Source organism: Taudactylus pleione, unplaced genomic scaffold (genome assembly GCF_031769625.1).
Source record: "Taudactylus pleione unplaced genomic scaffold, aTauple2 ptg000065l, whole genome shotgun sequence".
NCBI lineage: Eukaryota > Metazoa > Chordata > Amphibia > Anura > Myobatrachidae > Taudactylus > Taudactylus pleione.
Window position 1 is genome coordinate 9,378,701 of NW_028284467.1, and position 23,912 is coordinate 9,402,612.

Consider the following 23,912-nt stretch of genomic DNA (forward strand, 5'->3'; position numbering starts at 1 on the left):
ACTGAGGGATGGGACTCGAGGATGAGGAGGGAGTGTGAGCAAGCAGCCTTTGAGTCCATGCTACAGCTGCCAGTGCCACCAACGCCCAGGCCCCAGCCCCACGCCCAGTGTGAGACAGTGCCCACTGCAACTGCAAGCAATCAAGCCCTTAGCCTAGCCAGCCGGAGCAAAACAACTTGTTGAAAGTGTGTGTAGACTGATTGCTGGTGAGTCAGTAAATAATTTCTTTGTTTTAGTTGGGGGGGGTTGTCATGAAGTTTTAATATTTTCATTGACCAACTAATTCCCGGATTGAGTGTTTTTCAATCCCGAATCCCGTGATTGGAAAAACGACCCAGGATTGGCTTCCCGACTGATGATGTCACTCTTGCACACTGTAAGGTTCAGTATGTCCGTCTCGGAGCTCCTTTTGCGCATAATTCAGCTGTCATCTGCGTAGTAACACCAGCAAACCATCGATAGTTAAACCATCAAATGTGATAACTAAGGGCCTGATTCAGACCCACTCGCGAGCGGCTGTCCGCTCGCAAGTGGGTCGATGTTCTGCACTGAGCATGCGCACGACGGAGGGAGCTCCGTCGTGCGCATGCGCCAGACGCGAGGAGCGAAGGAAAGTCCTTCGCTCGTTGTGTCTGATCAAAGGGGGCGTGCTGTCGATGTTGATTGACAGCACGCCCCCTTTGGTAGGCGTGCCTCCCTGCCTCCCTCCATCACTAGTGATGTCAGTGGGAGTGATTTTGGCTCTGATAAGAGCCAAAATCACTCCGGAGCTTGCGGTTGAAAACCTCAACCGCAGGCTCCGGCTCGCAGTTTCGATGGTCGCGATGGTCACGACCATCAAACTGCACGCTCATATAGCCTGTGGGTGGTGACCCACAGCTATACGAGCGTCCAGGAGGACGCTCCATTTTCATGGAGGGCGGCCCTCATTCAGAGCGTTCGCTCTGCTCAGAGCGTACGGCTCTGAATGAGGGCCTAAATGCCATCTGAAGGCATGTTTCAGTGTCAGCAACGACGCCATTATTCCAGAACACCTTCTGATCGCTATCTCTACTTTGTTACTTACTTGCAGACCTGGCCATGTGGAAAGATATATATTGGCAAAACCATTATGCTGCCCATCCACTACACGACAGCACGATTACAATATTTTAATCGTGCTGTCGTTTCTATGTCTGTGATGTGTCTACACTGAATGTTCAATCGTTCAGTGTAGGCACATCCATCATCCCCGTACATGCTGAATCTGACGTGATCGTCAGATTGACCAGCATGTACTGGTGATGAATGATGGCAAAAACGACCAGCGGCCACGCTCATCGCTGGTCATTTTTTACATTAAACTGGCCGATTTGCGGCCGATTACCAAGCGAAGTTTAATCGCCTAGTGCCTGGGCATTAGGCTACATAAATGATTAGCTCGGGGACCTAATAACTTACCATCGAGGAGTGGTGGCAATAGAGATCAGTTAACGAATTATGATATATCTAATATCCAGATAAAATAAAAACATTGTACTGTGTCCCTGGCAAAGAACTGAAAACTTGGGGCTGTCCCCAATAATCTTTAACAAATGGTAACTATACAGAAGAGAATCTGTGTAGCAGCGGAGAATGTGACGCTCCTGTCACTGCCTTCTGTGTTCGCACTTCGCAGAGAATGTCCGAGAGCGAGTACTCTCCTCTTCCCTGCTGCAAGGTGTTGCCTCCAGGACAGCCATATTTGATAAGGGCATAGTAGTGTCATCGCCTGACGTTACGTATTATCATGTGACCTCTGCACTATCCACCTTACAGATGACTGCCGGAACATGGCGCTGTACAGGACGAGGATGTGCTGGCAGTTAGCGGGCAGTCCGTGCCTAAGGCAGTGTGTGCTGATGCTGTGAGTATACGGGGATCAGGTACAGCACTGAGGGTGAGCAGTGACAGCTGGCTCCTTGTAGCGCATAACGCACAGGTGACAGGCGCTGTGGGCATAGTAGGAGACCACTACGGTATTGGATAGATCCCCTTCCGTAGATGTACCCTGACGTCATCAGTTACTGTCCAACCAGACTACTACTGTTCATATGGTGTACAGTCATTAGTGTTACCGGCACCATGGCCACCCTGTGCAATAGGAGACTTCCATTGAGTTTATTAATTAAGGACTCTGCACTCTGCATTTTATGATTACTGGCTTCTCATACTTAACACTATCACTATATTTTTCAATGAAAATATCACTGTCACGGTCATTGTAATGCTGTATTACACAGGGGCACTTCCTCTGACATGTGCAATATTTGCATGCCAAGAAATAAAAAGACTAATTGCTTTATGGGATATGAATGCACTTTTGAAAATACTTCTATAGTTATTAGCGAACAACATTGTATTAATGCATTTGCCTGTAGAGCAGTGATGGCGTGCTAAGCTGTAGTAAGAAGTAAGGATACCATTTGTCAGTGTAACATGAAAGTGAATGGGGAACACTGTTTAGCCCCATACACACTGGACAACTCCTTTAAACGATATGAACGATAACATCTTTGAATGATATAGCGTTAAAATCGTCCAGTGTGTACGCACTATGTGATGAATGATGCGTGCTCCCGCGGTTCGTTAATATCTCCAGTCATCTGTACTTTCAGTACAATCTGCAGCATGGCCTCCCCCCCCTGCCGTCGTTCATCGTTGCCAGCAACGGCAAGTCTGTATGCACTTACCAATGCCCGCACCCCCGCTGACTATATCGCTGGGTACACCATAAAGACAACACACACACATTAACAATAATAACTAAGCTGCAAATCGGAGTCTAAATAAAAGATTGGTGCCTGATCTTATATATGAAATAGACATTTTTGAAAATATCTTAATTTCCAACATGGCTGCTTCCACATGGCAAAAGATCCCTTGCTCCCAAACTTCCTACTTACCATGTCTGCCCAACAGTCCTGATAAGAAATGAGTAGGATTTAGACAGAATGGGCGTTATTTTGGAAGACCTGGGGTGTGGAGCTATTTGTCTCTAATTTGAAGTCAGCAGTGTAGGTGGTAATAAATTTACTATTAACTAGTTCAGCCCTGGTAACTGTATACAGGAGACTGTGGTCTGGGATTTTACATTTACTTTGTGATTTAGTTAACCTGGATTCTGTAAATTAGTTCATATAAGACATGTTTTGTATATCAGTTTACTGAGTTTATGGGGTATATGTCTTAGTTTCCTATTTGCTGGAACAAGTATGATTTTGGCGATATAGCAGCTCATTTTAAAGCAGCAATTTGTTTTAATGCAAAATCAGCATGGTTTTGCCTTAAACAAATGATTGCTTTAAATTTAGCAGCTATATTGCCTAGAACACATTGAACTATTATTATTATTAATAACAGTTTCTTATATAGCGCAGCAAATTCCGTTGCGCTTTACAATTTGAATTAATATTTTACTGGGTTGTAAAGACATGCATACATAAGACATACGTAAAAGACATACATAAAGGTAAGAGGGCCCTGCTCGCAAGCTTACAATCTATAGACTGTCAACTAGACGGTTGACTCCATCATGAAAGGGTCTGATTATTGGCAGGTCTATGATATTTATGTAAGATTACCTGGCCACAGGATATTACAGACTGTCCAAAAAATGTTGTTGTCATAGTGGATTCATTTGGAGTGATGAAAAACTTGTTCCACATTCACTTTCATGTAATGGTGACTAAGTGTATTTTAGTTACCTTTACTGAATTAATAGTTTGTTGTTTTAAAAATAAACAAATGATCCTCCACCCCCCCCCCCCAACTTACACTGCTTTAACACCCCTTTACAATTTAACTTAAATTAACCAGGGTTCATAATCCCCGGTATTTACTTTTATTTAGCATTTTAATAACCAAGATATCTAGCACGGGATGTAATCCACATCCCTCTCTGCGGGATGCCGACGGCCGAAATCCCGACAGCATCGGGTTCACAGCCGCAGAATCCCGACCGCCGGCATCCTGAAGGTAAGTATCGGGCGTTATGGGGAGAGTTAGGGTGCGGGGTTGGGGGTTAGCCATTAGGGGGAGGGTTAGGCACTAGGGGAGAGGTTTAGGGTGCGGGGAGGGGAAGGTTAGGTGTAGGCATCGGGAGGGAGTGTTAGGTTTAGGTTGCGGGGAAGGTTAGGGTTAGGCACCGGGGAGGTAGGGGTAAAGGTTAGTCTTACCTTAGTTCCCTTATGGGTGTCGGGATTCTGACTGTCGGGATGCCGCTGTTGGTATTCTGACCAGCCCGCATCCCGACAGCTGGGATCTCCTACTCAACCCATCTAGTACATAGATCCATTAAGAAAACAAGTACAGCAAGTTATTAAATGGAATTTAATACGGCAAAATTGTCACAATACAATACAAAAAATAGTAATATGATATTGTGTTCAACTGCAAACAGGTTTTCCTAAAAACAAGGAATAAAACAGAAAATAACACTTGGATTTGTTTATGTAATTTCAGTGTTTCGGAAAGTTTGGACATAACTTCAATATTCAAGTGATATTTTTAGTCTGACAGTGGATGTTTTTCATGTTTTTTTTAAGCACATTTGTTTCTGCCCATGGCTAATTGTTTTTATGACTTTGGTTGCTTTTATAGCAAACAAGACCATCAGGGGTATTCAATATGGGTGCGATAACTTCGTTTTTGCGTTAATATCGCAATTATGACGTCATTATCGCAGGTTATACTTTTACACCCTATTCAATTTCAAAGACTTATCACAGTTTTGACAAGTCTTTGATAAAAAACGGTGATAACTTTTCACCATTGAATAGGTGTCGAAAAAAAATGCAGAATTGGGGTTTAGGGGTGCAGGCTTTAAAAAAATAGCCTGCACCCCTGAGAATGACATTTAAAAAAGAACTGTGTCAAAAAAAGTAAAAAAAAAAATAGGGACACCCCAAAAAATTAATTTAAAAATTGGGGTGCAAAAAAAAAAATGGGAAAAAATTGTTAAACAATAGGGAAATAGGTTCAGGGCTATTCTGCAAGTATGCGGCAGATGTTTTCTAGAATAGATTTATAGCGGCAGGTGCACAAATGCAGAATTTTAAAAAACTTACTTTAGGGACATCAAAATATGCTAGTACCCATTTTCATGTACCCCAAATTTGATGGGACCACTTAAAAAAACTAAAAAAATAACCTAAGTGCTCTTCTGCATCACTTCTTCAATGTCGGGAAAAAAACACCTGCTGCGGCTATTTAAATCCCCGACTTTCAATTAAAGGATTAAACGGGGGTACGCATAGTGTTCCCCTATGTTTTTACAACTTTAGGGGGTCTTACAATTATTTTAAGGAAAAATTCGTAACTTTACGCAAATTCAACTTCGGAGTTTCCCGTTTTCGTTAATTTTATATTGAATACGGGGATAAGCGGGAGCGCGCACCAGACTTTAACGCAGGAAAAAACTCCGATATGAAACGTTAACTTCGACAGTGAAGTTAACGTTTCATATTGAATACCCCTCCTTGTCTAGTAATTGAATCTGTAAATTGTGATATCTTTCCTCTGGAGCATACCAGCTTCATAATATTACATTAATTCATTAAGCAGAGCATGCATTTACACATGGATGCATAATATACATGAATAGGAAATATTCATTCATTGGGATAATACTCCATTTGTATGACTTCAATGGTAAACCAATCTATAAGCTCAACATATATCATGGGCTTATTTGCACTGTTTGTAAATACATACAGAGACCTATGCAGGTATGAATTAAGAATAGTATTTCTTTGATGTATTTTCCGCATAGAGATACAATACACATGGAGGGATCGCAGTTAATGTCCACTGAAACCCCCATTAGGGGCTAGTACTACAACCCTTACCTGGATAGCATGATTTTATCTTGTGCCAGTTACATTAGGATTGGCTGAATATAACGTCTCCTGCATGGATGCCCAACAGACAGGCAAGATTTCAATTTAGAGATGTCAGGGTCTGTGTCTTCCAACACAGCTCCCCTTTTCCCGGCAGTGTGAAAACACAGGCCGTTACTCAGATGACCGATGTACGCACAGATATTAGATGCTGTCTTTGGATGCAGCAGCGGATCACAAAAGTATGTAGTGGGCATCTTATATTATAGACTCCTCCTGCTTCTTTTACATATTTTCGCACACCAGCTGCGTCCAAAGACCATTGCTGTGTGAACTACGTCTATCTCTGAATCAGGCCCATAGTTACTTTAACCACTGCTTTGCTCGTTCACAAGAAATTTAGAAACTACAAAATTCTTTCTTGATATGTTGATGGTGAGTACAGAAGAGAAAAAGCTGTGTGGGAGGTGGTTATATTAATTCTTCTTCTTACTAGTAATAGTGCATGTCAGACATGCTTTATCTGCATTTGTTCTAGTGTATTTACTACCAGTGGCTATGAGCCCTAACATAGGATGTGGATTATCCGCCTTACATGTGGCATAATACTAAATAAGGTGTAGTGAGAAACCGATAAGTGGTCCCTGTGCAGTCACTCATTCTGGAAGGAAAAAAAATACATTTTGCTGGAGAAAAAACTTGGAACTGTCCCTGGAAACTGGGGTCAGGTGACTGCCATATAATTTATTTGGTGTATGGTAATCTAGTATTTAGTAGTTGTAGCAGCTATTTTTTTATTTTTTTTTAACTTGATACAGTAAAATAATAGTGATCATTTGAGAAATAAAGTTATTTTGGGAGAATTATGCATTTCGCCACACACAGTTGGTCACGTTTTCTGCAGCAGGCTGGAGACTAATTTATAGGCAGAAGTGACAGCTGTTGTGAGTGCCAGCGTAGCACTGCTCACTGATTCCCTATACCTTACAGGTCTGCGAGCAGATGGCTTTTCCATTTTACCTTCATGTACAGATGTGCCCACATACATCTTACCTCCTTGGGCGTTTTACAGCCCTTCATGCCGTGTTGTGATTCTATAGCGCCAAGCTCCTTTTTGTGCGTCTTATGACCTTCAAATGCATCTTCTTCGCACAGTGATGCAATTAGGACGCACACACACCATTTCTGCCGATTAAAATGATATGCAGCGCGCCTATATATAGTGTGCGACTGCAGCTGTATCTGAATGCGAAATGCTACGTTACAGTGTCATAGCCGCTGACACTAACATAGTATATCGCATACAGATACAGCTGCTGTCGCACACTATATATAGGCGCGCTGCATATCATTTTAATCAGCAGAAGCTGTGCATGCGCATTTGAAGGGAAAAAAGTCGCACGAAACGGAACTCGACGCTACAAAGTTGCACGGCGCCCACGCGTTATGTTTAACGCAACTTGTCGTGTATGGAGGTGAGTTATATGTGGACACATCTGTATACAGAGAGCTAAGATTGCCAGGTCAGCCATTAAAAAAAAAAAAAAAAAAAAGATCCCTTTTAAAATCATTGGTAACATATTAGTTAATTAAGAGGGTACTTTGAGTGTTCCCTTTAAGCTACATCCATGTACATGTATTATTCTCAAAATGTAGGAGATGTCTTGAGCGCTGAAAGCCTGCAGCGCGAGAGAGACATGTAAAAATGCAAAACACAGTGGGCCTGATTCTGAGTGTCATGCAGAAGTGAACGCAGCACCATCTATTGGCGGACGCCGTCCTGGAAGTTTATGCAAATTAAATACACTCTCCTTCCCTTGTGTACATCCGTGCGACCAAATGTGCAAGGACTGAAACCCCCACTGTACACGCTGTAATACCGATTGGTGCGACCTTTTACGCCACCATCACAACTCACCAGCCCTACGGCAGATGAAGTTTCAACGTCTGACCACGGCCTCCTATGCTTGCAGCTGTGCTTCTGTGAATGGAGTTACTTACATTTACACTCCCATAATATGCCCTCTGAACGGACCATTTTTGTGTGCACTAATGGCCACTGGCCAGGAACTCCCATCACTTGCCCACCACACTTCTGATACCATCAGTCCCGATCACAACAGCACCTTTATGCGTACAGTCTGTGTAACACATGCGTCATAAGGTTTTCATAAATTTCCACCCATGCGCAGTTGTGAGTAATCGCTGAACTACGCGAGCATCGGCATCGCGTGTGACTCAGAACCAGGCCAAATGTACGGTATTCCAGAGGTTATTCCTGGACGGGCGAGGAGGAGAATCAGCGGGGGGAAGAAGCACTTCAGGGAGAATGGGTGGAGAAAAATCAAGTAATTTACTGACAAATGACTTTCCTGAAAGCATAATGAGAACATGTGACATGTTTATTAGCTGCAGTGCAGTACTTAGAATTGTTGTGCAATATTTTCACAGGTACCAGCCATGCCACTTATCCACAAGCCAGAAGCCACAAACGGTGTTTTCTCGTATTGCTTCCAAAACCAAAGCTTTCAATGCAAAATATGAACAGTTTTTGGAAAGAACGTTTCCAAACTTTTATTTATTATATTCCACTTTTATGAAAGGTAAGCCTTGTATGTGTAATAGAATCAATGCTTTGTCCAGGTAATCATGAGGTTTAGAGTCAGGAATTATTCCTTCACAGTTTACAAAAAGCATAATATGAAGCTTACTGCCATGGGGTTGGAATCTTTTGGTTGTGAATGTTCTGATCACATTTGACTTTGTGCACAGTATTTAATTGTTTTAACAATGTCAAGTCTGGTAGAAAATGCAGCTGAATCACAGCAAGAAAGGGATCAATGTTCACATGGAACCTATAAAGTAAAGGCAGACTCTAGGCAAAGAGCTGTGCTAGCGATTTTCAAACATGCGATTGTACAAGACAGATCACATGATCTGCGAATAGTGCATCTATACATGCGACATGGCACTAATGCAATTTTTCGACCTAGGGCCGAATTCAATTAGCCGCGAAAAGTGCAGTTTGGAGAAAAGTTTTTGCCGATTTGCGCTTTTCAACTGTTTTCAAAGTATCTCTGTATTCAATTCCCCGGAGTTTTCCTAGGCGACAGCTCCATAAGCGTAAACAGGCGAAAAAGTTTCTCCAGCAAAAGGCAGGAGAAAAGAACTGCAAAATCCATATTTTGTGGTACAAACCCTTTGGACAAATATGCATATAACAGCCCTTTGCCTCAAAATAAGTTCACTAAATACCTTTTATTAGTGCTACAGTACTACTACTATTCTATATTGAGTCCCGGGGTCACTGAAGCTTTTTATGGGGTACAGACTGATTTTCCCCCCAAAAAAATTTCCTTTTCGCTTTGTAAAACATACACCTATCCACGTTTTCGCCTGTTTTACAATTAAAGCGAGGACACGTGTGGAGAAAATATTGTCAAAACAGGCAAATGAGATGCATTCCATCCACTTTTTGCGACGAATAGAATTTGGCCCTAAGTCCCAAATGAATCTTTTTTTTTTTCCTTTACAAATAATCAGGGGTATTGAATATGGAGCGAAAAGTCAGTTTTTGCGATAATTTCGCACCGATTACGTAATTTTCGCTGGTTTTGGTTTACACCGTATTCAATTTCAAAGACTTTTCGCAGGTTCAGGTTCGAAAAGTCTTTGAAAAAAAACGGGGATAACTTTTCACCACTGAATAGGTGGAGAAAAAAAGTGCAGAATTGGGGTTTAGGGCTGCAGGCTTAAAAAAAATAGCCTGCATCCCTGGGAATGTCATTTTTAAATTGTGTCAAAGTTTTAAAAAAAAATAGGGACACCCCAAAAAAATTATTGAAAATTTGGGGTGAAAAAAAAAAAAATGGGAAAAAAGTGTTTAAAAATAGGGAAATAGGTTCAGGGCTATTCCGCAAGTATGCGGCAGGTGTTTTCTAGAATAGGTTATTAGCGGCAGGTGCATTTTTGCAGAATTTTTAAATAAAGACTTAAGGGACTTAAAAATATGCTAGTACCCATTTTCATGTACCCCAATGCTGTTCTGCATCATTTCTTCAATGTCGGGAAAAAAACACCTGCAGCCGCTATTTAAATCCCTGACTTTCATTTGCAGGCTAAAACGGGGGTACCCATAGTGATCCCCCACGTTTTTACAGTTTTTGGGGGGTCCTACAATTTATTCCAGATCAATTTCATTTTTTTTCGCAGATCCTACTTCGCCGGGTCCCGTTTTCGTAGCTTTCAAATTGAAAACGGGGATAAAGCGGGCGCGCGCCCGATACTTTATCCCTGGAAAATCTCCGATGTGGAGCAAAAAGTCCAGCACGGACTTTTCGCTCCCATATTGAATACCCCTGAATGTGTTTTGACAACTGCAATTAATCCCCCCCCCAAACTTCTCTAGTGTAGACCTAAACCAGGGGTGGCCAACCAGTCCAAGGCAAAGAGGCCAAAATTTCTGTAGGTGTGTCAAAGAGCCGAGATCAAGCGTGACTTTGACGCGTGTGCAAAAGGGGCGTGGTCTTGTGCCAGCTAGGCCACACCCCTGGTGTGATGTTTGTAAGAGTGTGTTCATGTGTCACATCCCCGTTTTAGTCAGGCTGGTGGCAAACCCAGCACACCGAAAATACTACATATAATTCATAATAATCTTTACAATATAAAACATATTTTACCTTTTTACTTTGAGGAAGCTGTGAAAGGGAAATAAAATGCCAGAGCACTATAGAAACATTGAAAAGAACAGGTCCGCATAAAATGCACTGACAAAGCCACTTCCACATATCCACATATATACATTGAAAAAAATAAAAACAGATTCACATACTATAATTCAGCAGCCCCTCCCTGTGTCACTTCAGCGGCCCCTCCCTGTGTCACTTCAGCGGCCCCTCCCTGTGTCACTTCAGCGGCCCCTCCCTGTGTCACTTCAGCGGCCCCTCCCTGTGTCACTTCAGCGGCCCCTCCCTGTGTCACTTCAGCGGCCCCTCCGTGTGTCACTTCAGCGGCCCCTCCGTGTGTCACTTCAGCGGCCCCTCCCTGTGTCACTTCAGCAACCCCTCCACATGTCACTTCAGCAGCCCCTCCGTGTATCACGTTTTATATATCCTCAAGCCAGGTATCCGTGTATTGCCTCAAACACTACACAGCACTCTTTCCACCATTAGTGGAGACTTTTATACTGTGATGCTCATATTCCTCCCAGCTGTTATTTTTGCTCTGCATCATTCATGGCACTAATGTTTCTTTATACGTCATGCCATTTACTGTATGGTCCAGCTTGTGAGATACATTCACCTTCTCTGGTCGCTATCGTGCAGGTTTTCGAATGTTGTTAGTTGAAGGAAAAGAAGCAAGAATGATCGTGAAGAAAATAAACAGTCAGGGATTATCTTATCACCAGCTGCCTTACAGGGAAATGGAGAAACTGAGGCAGGTATGTTCAGAGCTGTAACTAGACTTTTTTTTTTTTCTTTTTTTTCCCCTGTGCCAGAAAGAGCATTGGTGCCCCCCTCCCCATTTTTCAATTATGGACATAAGATGCACACCTGAAAAAGGGCCATGGTCTCATGGGGAAGGACCAGGGAAGTGATTGGGGCAGCCAGGAGATGCTGGGGACAAAAGAAGAGGAAGCTACAAGTGAGAATGATAATAAACAGAAAATTGACAGGACCAAACAGCACCTCCTGCCCTCCGGTGCCCTGTGCTATTTCACAGATCGCACCACCCTAGTTGTGGCCCTGGGTATGTTCATATACTTATTATGTCTAATGGTGATTGTGCCATTGTAAGAACACCACATGCTATAATATTGTTGTATAAGAGGGATCATCAGCACAGTTTGTATTCAAAGTGGACTGTCCGCTAGTGGAGCCGATATGGGGGAATTAATCATATCTTGGTCACAGCTGTACTATTTGGGTGGAGAAGGGTTGGGATTAAAATTTACTTGTGCCAGACAATCTGTAAATTAAATTAAAACCAAAGTATGATCACTGAGGAAACCTGTTCAGCTTAGGGCTGGTAACCTCTGGGAGAGGCAATTGAGGCATCAATACGACACCGACCAGGCAGGGCCTGGTTTTCACTACAGTAGGGAAATGCCAAGCGCATGCTATATAATAGCAGAAATGGATTGCTCAATGCTGCAGGTGGCTATTTGGGTAGGCGACATCCTTTTTTATTTTTTTTACTCTTTATTTTTTTTTATTTATTACAAGTCGTCTGTGGTCTTTGTGGAGGTAACTGTCTATCACTTGCATCTCTGCGTGATTCGGTTGCACATGTATTTCTTTCTCTGAAAGTCACTGACCGTTCCCTCCACTCACCACAGGTGCTGCCGATTCATCAATCTAACCTGTGATGCAAACCTGGTTATTACATTTCCAGAGCATTATATACAGTACACAAGGGGTTTCACTCCTCTAATGACAGAAAAATGCATTGTAGGGAATATGAATATGTTTGTGGAAACTGTTGACACGATTCAACGTGTCCATTTAGGTGGCAAAAGATTAACCAAATCGCCTGCGTAGTAGACTGATGTGTGCTATGCCTGTGTGTCACTGTATAATACCCACTTCCAAATGCTTTAATAGCCCTTTCTACTTCAGGGTCCATAGGGGGTCCACAGGGTTGACCTTGGGGTATAGCTGGATCTGGATCCATGGGCACCACGCAGTTAAAGCTTTAGCTGCTCCCAGGATGCACTTGGGTCCGTCCTCCTCTATACCCCGCCCCCGGCCACAGCACCTCAGTTTGAGTTGGTGCCCGGCCGGAGTAGGGTCACCTGCGCAGGGGGGCTGCAGGAGCAGCCCCCAAAAGCTTTCTATTTAAAAAAAAAAAAAAAGAGCCTGTTAGATTTTTATTGTAAAACAGAGGCTCTAGTGTGGCAGCGACGGGCTGTCTATGCAGACGCCCACGCTGCCGCTCTCCTTCCCCGCTGGCGCCGCGACGCCAGTACTGCACTGGGGATCGCGGCGGGAGGCCAGAGTCCGTACTAGCCGGACTCTGGGTCCCTCCCTGGACTGCTGCCGGAGTCGCCGGGGACAAGGTAAGCTGCGAGTCGCCGATTAGCGGCGGCTCGCGGGTTTTGCCTGCACATGCAGTCCTTTGCCCCCGGTCCTAGGGGACAGACCGGGGGCCGCTAGCGGTGGCGGCGGGCTCCCCCACTGAGGAGGAATAACCCGTGGGACCACTAGACCACCAGGGATATATGGCAAGCGGGATGTCGGCAAGCCCTGGGGTTAATATGCTAGCCAGGGGAGGAAGCCTTCCCTGTCAGCGGCTCCTCCCCTCAGCTCAGCGCGCCTTTCAGCACGGAGTCTGGCGTCGCTGAGCTGCAGCTACTCGGCCACTCCTCCTCTGAGGTCTCCAGCGGCCATTTTCTCACAGTGGCAGCGCAGATCTTCAGGGAGCACGCGGACCGGTCCCCCTGTGTACCTCTCCCCTGATTAAGGACAGCGTACACAGCACTATAGCCCTCCCAGACACTGAATCTGGGCAGGTTGATTGTAGTGGAAAGGTGCAGTGAGTATATCTTCCTGCATGGTATGTGACTTTTGCTAGTGCTGCCTGTCTGTGCTTATTTTCTACTTACTGTCAGCTTATACCTATCCCTTTACTTCTCCTACAAGCCCTACAGGTGTGTGGGGGAGGGGCGTTTCTACTGACCTCACTTATATAGATCACGTATTTGTGAGGTCCGTCACATACAGTTGTGTGCTACTCAGTGCCATATTGTGGGCTGTTGTTCAGCACACCGGTGAGTGCGTTTTACTTCTACCCTGGTGCCAGATATATAATATATTCTGTCATGTCAGACGAGGAGGTTGAGCGCTGAGTGGCTCCGGTGTTGGCCTCCTGCGGACGCTGTTCTGCAGGAGTAGATAGGGAGGATTTGTCACAGGATGGCCTGTGTAGTCGATGCCAGGTGGCTCCTGGCCCATCCAGACCTTCTCTGGCGCAGGAACCACCGTGGGCGATGTTTTCTCAAGTGCTGGTGTCTATTGCGGACCGTCTGTCGGTCCCGACTGCTCTCCCTACTAGGTCGTTGTCCCAGCCGACCATCCCCCATTCCCCGGGTGTCCCGCAGTTATTGCGGAGTCCTCCTGGGTCTCAGTCGGTGGGTCCCTATGCGGGGTTGCCTATGTATATGCAGGCTTCCCCTGTGCCGCAGCAGCCTGTGGTACCTTTTCAGGCCCCTATGGTGACTCCTCCACCCTGGGTGGATGTGCTCTCCAACTCCGTGCAAAATTTGGCGGCCGCTTCCTCAGCTTTTCAGTCAGTGTTGCAGACTGACATGCCTTCTAGGATTTCAAAACGCCCACTCATGACACGGGCTGCTCAGGTATCGGACTCAGAGGGTTCCTCAGATGATGGGGAGGTCCCTGATGACACTGACTCGGACGCCTCGGTCCAGGAAATGGATACCAAGTCGTCCATTAATGTGCGAGCACTAGTTAGGGCGGTGCGAGCTATTCTTCTTATAGAGGATGAGGCACCGCTTCCTAAGTCGAAGTTTCCTAGTTTCAAAAAAACTAAGGTGGCTTCTGCGGTGTTTCCCCTGTCGGATCAGTTGACGGATCATATGGCGGTAGCTTGGCAGGCGCCCAGTAAGAGATTCCTTCCTCAGAAGCGGTTGGCTTCTAATTACCCCTTCCCTGAGGCACATTGTAAAAAATGGGAAACTCCACCGGCGGTGGATTCCCATGTCACCCGTTTAACTCGGGGCGCCACCTTACCATTACCGTCGATATCCTCGTTGAAGGATCCCACGGACAGGAAAGTTGAGACTTGCTTAAAGTCTATTTACTCCCTCTCCGGGGCGGTGGCCCGACCGTCCATGGCCATCTCCTGGGTGGCCAAGGCCATTGAGGGGTGGGCCAATGCATTGGAAGATACCTTCCCGGACGACGCTCCGGATGTCCAGCGGGCGTTGTTGGGACAAATGAGGGACGCTGCTTCTTACATTGGAGAAGCTTCTTTAGATGCTAGTCTGCTGACCTCGCGGGTATCGGCTGCAGCGGTGTCTGCCCGCCGATCCTTATGGTTGCGGTCCTGGAGAGCGGACTCTGATTCAAAGAAAGGTCTGGAGGCCTTACCTTTCAATGGGGAATTACTATTTGGTCCGGACTTGGACAAAATAGTGGACACCCTGGCTAAATCCAAGTCGGCCTTCCTCCCTTCGGCGGCACTGCCTGCTAAGGTTCGGAGTTCGGCTTTTCGTTCCTTTCGGGTTCAGGGTAAGGCGAAAGGTCAGTCCTTCCCGAGACAGTCTGCGAGTAAGACGGCCTCTAAACCCAAGAAGCAAGCCTGGAGTGCTCGGCGCCCTTCTTCCAAGCAGGAAGATAAACCTGCGGCCTGATGGGACGGGCCTCCCTCTGGGGGACCTCAGAGTGGGAGGCCGACTTCTTCTATTTGCCCAGTGCTGGCACAATACCACCACGGATGCCTGGGTTCGAGAAGTGGTCTCCCAGGGGTACGCCCTGTCTTTTCGGCACAGACCACCCCACCAGTTTTTCTGCACAAGTCCTTCTCAGGACAAGACCAAGGCGTTACAGGTTCAGGAGGCTATAGAGTCCTTGCTGAAAGCAGGGGTCATTGTTCCCGTTCCTCTATCACAACGAGGGACGGGGTATTATTCGTCTCTGTTTCTGGTGCAGAAACCCAATGGTTCTCATCGCCCTATCCTCAACTTGAAGTCTCTGAACAAATTCCTCAGAGTTCCCAAGTTCAGGATGGAAACGTTACGTTCCATCATTCTGGCGATGGAACCGGGGGATTACATGGTGTCCCTGGACATCCAGGACGCCTACCTCCATGTTCCGATAGCATCTTCACACCAGCGGTATCTGAGGTTCGCTATCCTTCAACACCACTATCAGTTCCGGGCGCTACCCTTTGGTCTCTCCACGGCACCGAGGGTGTTCACGAAGATTATGGCGGTCATGGCCGCACATCTTCGGAACCAGAATGTACGGCTGCTGCCGTACCTGGACGACCTCCTGTTGCTGGCGAGCTCCCCGGTGGTACTGCTTCAACATCTCCACCTGACGATCGCTTGCCTGCAAGCACACGGGTGGTTGATAAATTGGAAAAAGTCCTCCCTGATTCCATCACAGCAGATGGTTCATTTGGGAGCCCTGCTGGATTCGCGTCAGCAAAGGATCTTCCTGACTCCGGAGAAGGTCGCCTCCCTACAGCTGCGGATACGCAGTTGCCTGAGCCGTTGCCGCCTGTCGGTCCATTCGGCTATGAGAGTTCTGGGGTCCATGGTGTCGACATTCGACATGGTGGAATTTGCCCAGTTCCATTCCCGGCACCTGCAGGGGCTGATTCTATCAGAATGGAACGGGTTACCTCACCGGATCCGCTCTCAGGTGCTGGTGTTGTCTCCGGACGTTCGGCTATCTTTGGCTTGGTGGCTTCAGACAGCTCATCTGGTCGAGGGGCGCCCATTTTGGATCCTGGACTGGGTCCTGCTCACGACGGATGCCAGTCTCCGGGGGTTGGGGGGCAGTGACCGGCTCTTTGTCGCTTCAGGGTCGTTGGTCAGCGGAAGAAGCACTTCTCCCCATCAACATCCTGGAACTGCGGGCAGTATTCAGGGCCCTGCAGTCGTCCGGCCCCGCTCTTCACGGAAGGGCGGTACAGGTGCAGTCCGACAACGCCACCACGGTGGCGTATATCAATCACCAAGGCGGAACTCGCAGTCAGGCAGCGATGTCGGAGGTGTCTCGTATCCTGACTTGGGCGGAGGGTCACATTCCAGCGATCTCGGCGGTCTTCATCCCCGGAGTCCTCAATTGGGAGGCGGACTTCCTCAGCCGTCACGACGTGCATCCCGGGGAATGGTCGCTTCACCCAGAGGTGTTTCAGCTACTCGTGGACAGGTGGGGACTGCCGGAGCTGGACTTGATGGCCTCCCGTCACAATCACAAGTTGCCCGTTTACGGGTCAAGGACAAGAGACGCAGGTGCAAGTCTGGTGGACGCGCTGTCGGTGAAATGGACGTTTCACCTGGCGTATCTGTTTCCTCCGATATCCCTGCTTCCTCGGGTTCTGCGGAAATTCAAGCAGGACGGCGGCATGCTCGTGCTGGTAGCTCCGGCGTGGCCCAGACGTCCTTGGTACTCCGATCTCAGGAGCCTCTCCATCGACGCTCCGTACCTTCTTCATCAGCGTCGGGACCTGTTGTCTCAGGGGCCCTGCCTTTACCCGGATCTGGGTCGGCTGTCTTTGACGGCGTGGCTCTTGAGACAGCCGTCTTGAGGTCTCGGGGCTTCTCCAGTTCGGTTATTGGTACCATGCTCAGGGCACGCAAGCCTGCTTCAGCACGGATTTATCACAGAGTGTGGCACACTTCCTTTCAGTGGTGTGAGTCCAGACATTATGATCCTCAGGTGTTCCGAGTTTCTAGGATCTTGGAATTTCTTCAGTCAGGATTGGATCTCGGCTTACGCCTTGCATCTCTGAAGGTTCATGTGTCCGCCTTGTCCGTGTGGTTTCAACGGCGGATTGCAATACTACCAGACGTTCACACCTTTTCCAAGGTGTTCTCAGGATCCAGCCTCCCTTTGTGCCTCCTGTGGCTCCTTGGGACTTGGCGGTGGTGCTACGGGTCCTGCAGGGTCCTCCGTTTGAGCCTCTTGAGGCGGTGGAGCTCAAGTGGCTGACATTTAAGACGGTTTTTCTCCTGGCAATTGCTTCGGCAAGGAGGGTGTCTGAATTGGGGGCGCTTTCCTGTCGCCCTCCATTCCTGATTTTTCACCAGGACAGAGCGGTGCTCCGCACTCGTCCTGAGTTTTTGCCCAAAGTGGTCTCGAAGTTCCATATTAATCAGGAACTTGTTGTGCCAGCTTTTCAGTCCCCTGATCTTTCAGCTGGTGAGACTTCCTTAGATGTGGTCCGGGCGCTTAGAATTTATGTAGACCGGACGGCTTCGGTTAGGAAGTCTGATTCCTTGTTTATCCTCTTTGGTTTTCACAAGAGGGGTTGGCCTGCCAACAAACAAACGTTAGCCCGTTGGCTTCGTTCCGTTATTTGTGAGGCTTATGCACAGGAGGGCTTACCTGTGCCAGCCTCTGTTAAGGCTCATTCCACTCGTTCTGTGGGTCCCTCTTGGGCTGCTAGACGTGGCGCTTCTGCTGTTCAGCTGTGTAAGGCGGCCACTTGGTCTTCAATTCAAACGTTTTTGAGGTTCTATGCGTTTGACAACTTTGCCTCTCAGGATGCATCCTTTGGGCGCCGGGTACTCCTTTCAGCACAGGAGCGTCCCCGCCCTTAGTTGTACTGCTTTGGGACATCCCCAAGGTCAACCCTGTGGACCCCCTATGGACCCTGAAGTAGAAAACAAGAGATATGGTAAGAACTTACCTTTGTTATCTCTGTTTCTACGAAGTCCATAGGGTCCACAGGGCGCCCGCCCTGACGCACCTGGCTTCAAATGGGCTGTGTGGCTGGTCACCGGTTTTCCGTCTCCCATTTCTGTGAGTATGGTTTCTTGTGTGTTCCAGTCTTCCTTCTCTCTGTTTAGTCTCCTCCTCCGGCCTTGGCTGCTTACCAACTGAGGTGCTGTGGCCGGGGGCGGGGTATAGAGGAGGACGGACCCAAGTGCATCCTGGGAGCAGCTAAAGCTTTAACTGCGTGGTGCCCATGGATCCAGATCCAGCTATACCCCAAGGTCAACCCTGTGGACCCTATGGACTTCGTAGAAACAGAGATAACAAAGGTAAGTTCTTACCATATCTCTTGTTTTTCCATTGACTTGTAAATCATGGGCTTTCATTTCTGCATTTCCGCTCATGCTAATAAGACCCAACTGCCAGCAATTTATTATGTACACTAGTCTCTTACACATCATGGTGCACATTGGTCCTTGAAGAGTTTGTACACTTTCCCTTAATGTATATAAATGCTGATCCTGTCTTTTTAACAGCTCATTTAAAGCATGTTGTCTAATCCTATTCCTCTCGCTGTGATTCAATTCAATGTGATGTTGAATAGCCCCGGGAGGGGGCCCCGGAGCTATTCAATTCAACATGCTGGTAAGTCGGAGAATGCCGGTTCTCAGGACTTAACCTGGGTGTTTAGTCGCGAGAACAGTTTTTCTCTGGCTAAAGTGCCGGCCGCGAGTCACTTTTGTTGGATCTCTCCTCGCATCCCCTGGAGGGTGCGAGAATAAATCCTTTAGTCCGACCAAAACTCTCGTTGAATTAAACCGCTTCAGGAGCTCCCTCCCGGGGCTATTCAACATCGCATTGAATTGACTCGCGGCCATAGAGTGCTAACACCAGATTGTAATTCTCATAGGGGGCAATTCAATTCTAACGCAAATTGAATAGCTCCGGGAGCGAGCTCCCGGAGCTATTCAATTCAGTGCGCTGTGTGGTCGGAGAATGCCGGTTCTCGTGCCTTAAAAAGTGCCAGGCGGGCGGCTGTTAGCGCCGCGCTATGCAGAAAAACAGCTGCGCGCCCGGCACTTTGGTCGGATTTCTCCTTGCATTCCCAGGGGGGTGCAAGAAAAAATCCTTAGCCCGCCCAAACAGCAGGGTGTATCGAATAGCTTCGTGAGCTCCCTCCAGTCGCTATTCAACATCGCACTGAATTGAATTTCCCCATAGAGGCTACTGGCCATTGTAAAGTAGATGTAAAGTGAAGCAGACAGTTGTCAAAGTGTATGTACATATACTATTAGGTTACATATGGTTTTTCTAAAATTGTGTTTGTATAATCCAGTGGCGTAACTATAAACTTTGCTCCCCCATGCCAAAAAAGTTTCAGGCGCCCCCCCCCCCCCCCCCCCAAAGATCAAACAACACCCAAAGACTACGTTTAAGGTGTGTGGTTACATGATACAGCAACGTGCCTTACACATTATGACACACTAAGTAATGCCACTTATAACACAGTGTGCCACACCGGAGTGCCCCTTACAACACATTATGCCACGCAGCAATGCCCCTTACACATCCCACACAATAATGCCACATATAACACATAATGACATACAGTAAAGCGCTTATAACAAATGTATGCCATGCTGTAATGCCCCTATTTCACATTATGCCACACTGTAATGCCACATACAACAGATTATGCCACATACAACACATTATGTCACACAGTAATGCCCCTTACACATTATGCCACACAGTAATGCCCCTAATAGCACATTGTGCACACAGTAATGCCAAATACACATTATGCCAAACAGTAATGCCCATTACATCCCACCCTGACAGATCTACTTCACCAACCCTCCTTTCTGCTCCTGCCAGTCCGTCACCTCAGCTCAAGACAGGTTGCACAGTTTTTATGTCCGTGTAGAACCAGATTATTGGGAACATAGTTTATAACCTGTAAACTGTGTATCAAATTAGTGCCCCTTATACAGTGCCCCCTGTAGTTGTGCCCCAAAATGCAATGCCCCCTATACTAGTGCCCCTTATGCAATGCCTCCTGTAGTAGTGCCCCTTTTGCAATGCCTCCTGTAGTAGTGCCCCTTTTGCAATGCCTCCTGTAGTAGTGCCCATTATGCAATGTCCCCTGTAGTAGTCCCCCAAAATGCAATGCCCCCTATACTAGTGCCCCTTATGCAATGCCTCCTGTAGTAGTGCTCATTATGCAATGTCCCCTGTAGTAGTGCCCATTATGCAGTGCCCCTTATGCAGGGCCCCCTGTAGTAGTGCCCCTTATGCAGGGCCCCCTGTAGTAGTGCCCATTATGCTGGGCCCCCTGTAGTGCCCCTTCTGGTAGTTAGCCCCCTGTAGTTGCTCCCCCCCTCTGCTCGCACACAAACAAACACACACAAAAGAAAAAAACACAAACACTTACCTTTATCCCCGCTCCAGTGCTGCTGCCGTCCATACCCCGGCGTCCGCTCCTCGGCACTATGGGAGTGACGTCATTACGTCACTCCCATAGTGCTCTGCGGGACCCGGAAGACGGAGCTCACTCCTGAGCTCCGTCCCTGGCGTCCGCTCCTCGGCACTATGGGAGTGACGTCATTACGTCACTCCTATAGTGCCCTGCAGGACTCGGAAGACGGAGGGAGCTCCATCCTCCGGCTGCCCCCGGGGGTTTGAATAGGAGCCGGGCGCCTGCTGGTAACACACTCAGCGGGTGCCCGGCAGATGGAGGGTGCAGGGGGTGCGACCGCACCCCCTGAACCCTCCGTAGTTACTACTACTGCCCCGTCGCCCCCAAGCTACCCAGCGCCTCCAAGCCACCGCGGGGGCAGTAGTTACGCCACTGGTATAATCCACAGATTCTCAAACTCGGTCCTCAGGACCCCAAACAGTGCATGTTTTCCAGGTCTCCTCACATAATCACAAATTAAATAATTTGCTCCACCTGTGGATCTTTTAAAATGTCAGTGAGTAATTAAAACACCTGTGTGCTTGCTGGGTGACCTGGAAAACGTGACCTGTGTGGGGTCCTGAGGACCGAGTTTGAGAACCACTGGTTTAATCCATTCCAGGGGATGACAATTTCCTCCATACTTAAACTGTATATTGCAGAATAGATGATGTATTATTGCATCTCTCTCCCTTCCCAAGTGGTGCTGCAACACATAGTGGTTCTGTTACCTGGTCAGACCATGCACCTGATAGCATGGAGTTGCAGATACTTGCACACACTCCATTCTTGAGCGAATGGAAACTGAGCAACACTTTATTAGATATTATGTTCAAGAATTGGAAGATTCTTTACCAGATACTCTACACCTGATATAAATCTGAGTCATGTGAATAGAGCGCGCCCAAGGTGTCCATGATTGGGCAGCCTTCTTATTGATTGCCGCAGTTATCTCAAGAAAATAAACTAGCACCGATCTTACCTTTCTCATTTACATAGTATGAGAACACATAGGAAGATTAGCTACAGCCCTTTTAGAGTGCGGGGACATAGCAGGTGGTCTTGCCACCAAACTATAACAAGTATACAGACCGCCGGCACTGCATGAGACGTAATATCAATCTTAGGGAATCTCACTTGACAAAGCAGCCATATTTTACAAGAGGTTCGGAGATTTCTATAGGTCTCTTTACTTTGCCCTTGTCTTTATATCATTTTAAATAGCCTGTGCTTACCTGCGCAGATGCTGCTTACGCAGTTATCCAAAGGCAATTAGGCAGTAACCACCACTGAAGTTAGTCTTGCAATAAAACTCCTAAAGCTAATTTCCCTTAATCAGTCTTTAATAAAGTATGTTTTATGCCTAATATTAATGCCCACGTGTATGTGCTGTAATAGAGGTTTACTCTGCTTCTCTATACAAGTGTTTAGCATGGTGAATTCCTGGTATTCTTTATTGGTCACATTTGTTTGCTCTTACAATCAGTACTAGTGTGTTTCCCCAATACCCTTTCTGTCTCCTTCAGTTCCGGAGAGATATTATAAAAGCCCTCCCTGTGGTGATCATTTCTATTCCACCCTTTGCCAACTACCTTGTCTTTGTCTTGATGTAAGTATAACTCGCACCCTGTGCTGTTACATAAATACGATCAACTTATTGTGATTATGTTATATAAATGCAGAACAACTTTAACGGATAACATAAGCCTGCCCCTCCCCTTTTAACCATTGACATTCTTTAGAAATTATACAGTATGTTCCTTTTGCTTCTTCTTTTCCAGAAAATATTGATATTTGCTGAGCAGTTTTATTTTCCCGATTTGAGCAGGGTGGCTCCATCGTCATCTCTTTTATTCCAGGATGGATGGCATTTCCTAAATCCTTGCTCTCAAAATGCTCAGAACATGTTATCACATCATCCACATGAACCAATACAACATATTTACTGTGCTCTTGGTTACTCCATAGTGAATGCTACTTCAAGATAACAGTTCTCATTCCAATCCTGGCTGCTTGCTTAAGGCCATTCATGCCATTTTGAAGCTTAGGAGCCTGATTTGTGCACCATAGTAAAACCATGTTTATCTGCAGGTGTGGCAAATTGAAATTGTGCAGACCTCATTATGTAGCATATTGGCCCTTCCTGCCCATCTCAACAAGACATATTTGCTTCTGCAACTCCGTTTTGCGGTTGAGGTGCAGTTTTTAAAAACCTCTTTATCAGAACACATATCTATTATCAGTGCTGTGCAGGCTTGTGCTGGAATTTGTTTAATCAGGATAGGCTTCTGTGTAGACTACACATTCCAGCATGCCCTGCAACACTTTCGCTGTTAGGGTATACTGGAACTGTGGCAGAGCTGGGATGTATAGTTCTAAGCAGCTTTAGTGCCGGATATTGCCTACCCTACCATTACATGATACTGCTATGCGCTTCCTAGTTTTTCTACTAGCTACATCTACACAAATCCTGTTCTAATGGATTCTTACTGTAATCAAATGCTTGTAGATTTTGCTTAATGTAGGAGACATATTTCACTTTAACACAATAGCATCGATAGTAGTAATGGTTTTGTCACATATCTTACATCTGGATGTCTGTGTCCCGGGTGTGGTATAGAAGATCGACAGTGTCCAGATAGACACTCAATAGATCGACAACAAATGGTCGACAGGAACAAATGGTTGACACACATATGGTTGACACAAAAATGGTCGACCGTATGTGTGCCTAAACCTAACCCTAGTATAATTGTAACCGTCCCCTTCCACAGCCTAACCCTAAACTTCCGGCAAGTGCCTATCCCTCACCCTAACCCAGAGGTTCCCAATTGCGGTCCTCAAGGCTCCCCAACAGTTCAGGTTTTAGAAATATCCATGGTTGAGCAGAGGTGACTTAATTAGTACCACAGTCAATTTGATTTATTATTATTATTATTATTATCCTTTATTTATATGGCGCCACAAGTGTTCCGCAGCTCCTTACATAGTACATAAAACTAATAAGTGAACAAGAAACAAGTAACTTACAGTACATTACAGTGCAGGACAAGGACACGACTTATATACATTGCTGTAATAGCGATTAAAGCACTCGCAATAAGCAGCAGGGAGTTGGCAGTCAAGTGTTAGGTGCCCTAATGTGGAGTAAGGAGTAGAAGAAAATGTAAAGAGAAGCACATGAGGGAT

General features: G+C 46.5%; 1 protein-coding gene across 1 annotated transcript in view; it reads left to right on the forward strand.

Annotated features, from left to right (window-relative positions):
* Positions 1-1,756: 1,756 nt before the first annotated feature.
* Positions 1,757-23,912, forward strand: part of LETMD1 (LETM1 domain containing 1) — a 50,039-nt gene continuing 27,883 nt past the window's right edge. The window contains exons 1-4 of the mRNA XM_088465938.1: positions 1,757-1,885; positions 8,310-8,461; positions 11,183-11,298; positions 22,250-22,332. Of these exons, the coding sequence (XP_088322064.1) occupies positions 1,812-1,885; positions 8,310-8,461; positions 11,183-11,298; positions 22,250-22,332 (425 nt within the window). The 5' untranslated portion in view covers positions 1,757-1,811. The remainder of the gene's footprint in view (positions 1,886-8,309; positions 8,462-11,182; positions 11,299-22,249; positions 22,333-23,912) is intronic.